This window comes from Echinops telfairi, unplaced genomic scaffold, assembly GCF_000313985.2.
Source record: "Echinops telfairi isolate 266 unplaced genomic scaffold, ASM31398v2 ScPeMD7_7467;HRSCAF=8505_1, whole genome shotgun sequence".
Taxonomy (NCBI): Eukaryota; Metazoa; Chordata; class Mammalia; order Afrosoricida; family Tenrecidae; genus Echinops; species Echinops telfairi.
In genome coordinates, this window is record NW_022111368.1 from 28,765,302 (window position 1) to 28,766,668 (window position 1,367).

At 49.4% G+C, this 1,367-nt stretch overlaps 1 protein-coding gene across 1 annotated transcript in view; it reads right to left on the reverse strand.

Annotated features, from left to right (window-relative positions):
* Positions 1 to 542: 542 nt before the first annotated feature.
* The window catches only part of LOC123520944 (zinc finger protein 79), a 37,842-nt gene continuing 37,017 nt past the window's right edge, over positions 543 to 1,367 (reverse strand). Inside the window, exon 4 of the mRNA XM_045283878.1 lies at positions 543 to 636. Within this exon, the coding sequence (XP_045139813.1) occupies positions 626 to 636 (11 nt within the window). The 3' untranslated portion in view covers positions 543 to 625. The remainder of the gene's footprint in view (positions 637 to 1,367) is intronic.

Sequence of the window (1,367 nt, forward strand, 5' to 3'; positions counted from 1 at the left end):
TACCCGAGGTCTACTAAGAATGGCCAACAGTGAGCTAGTGAATCCACCCAAGAATTGTGAAGGGGTGAAAACAAACAGGGTCACGGCAAGGTTAGCCAAAGAGGGGGCCTGTTGTTTAGCTCAGCCACTAGAAAAGGAGCGTCCCATGGTCACCCTTGGAAACACCGAGCCACCTGATGTGATCCTGGGTTAGAATGCTAGGCTAACGCCCAGTTCCCCATCTTTCAGTGCAGGATAGCATGTGACACACCCCCTTTACCTAATTCTAAAGTTGGGATAATAAGAGTCCCTTAATTTCAAAAGCAGAAATGATGTAATAGACATTCAGCACTTAAAACAGTACCTGCCTCGTGGCAGAACCTGCCCCATCAACGTCCGTAATTAATAGGGAACCCGGAGCTCTCTCATAAAAACAAAGGGACAAATCATAGGGGTTACGGCTCTGTGAAGGAATAAAACATCCCAGGTAAATCACCTAGACTCTTCCAAAGCCCCGCCCAAAGGGATCCAAGGCACACGTCGACCATTCCTGGAGAGAAGATTCCATCGCTGCCGTTCTGAAAGTCCCCTGACCAGCTATCCGCAGGACCTTGGACACGTACTCTCGAATGTTGGCAGTGGTGCCTCAGTGGCGTCCTAGAGGTAATTTTTGGAAACAGATAAAAGATGGTTTCAGCTAAGCCTGCTGAGTTAAACAGGTCATCAAGATGAGCAATATTGTCTGCTCCAAAGTGAGTTAGGATTATGACATAATAAAAGCAATGCTCTCTCAGGCTTCCACAGGGCCCTCCCTGTTATTTGCCTCCTGGTGGGCACAAGGGCCTGGGGTTAGAGCACCAGGAGGGAAGCGCATGGTCAGTAGATCGCCAGCGGAAAGAACTAAAGAAAACAATCGAGCCTCTGTTCCAATTTTAAAAGGTTCTACGGGTGAAATCTCACCTTTCAGTCCAGTTGTGAGGATTTGGGCTTTCTTTACATTGAGCTGTAACCCATACTGAAGGTTGCACTCCTTGATCTTCATCAGCAAGGCTTCCAGCCCCTCTCACTTCCAGCAGGCAGGGCTGTGTTGGCTGCACCGCACAGGCTGTTAATAAGCCTGCCTCCGATCGGATGGCCCCAGCATCACGCGCCATGATAAGCGTTTCGAGGATTTCGTCGTGCTTGGCTTCACAACCACTGCTCATGGGAGCAGCAGTCAAGAGCTCCAAAGACACATTGATGGCGTCGGGTAAGCCTGTTGCACAAGACCTCTTGGAAGTGTTTAAAAGCAAGGATGCTCCTGTGAGGAATACGGTGCACCTGACCCACACCTCGGTGTTTTCAATCACCTCAGATAGACATGGAATGAGGAAGACCGTAGAGGAATC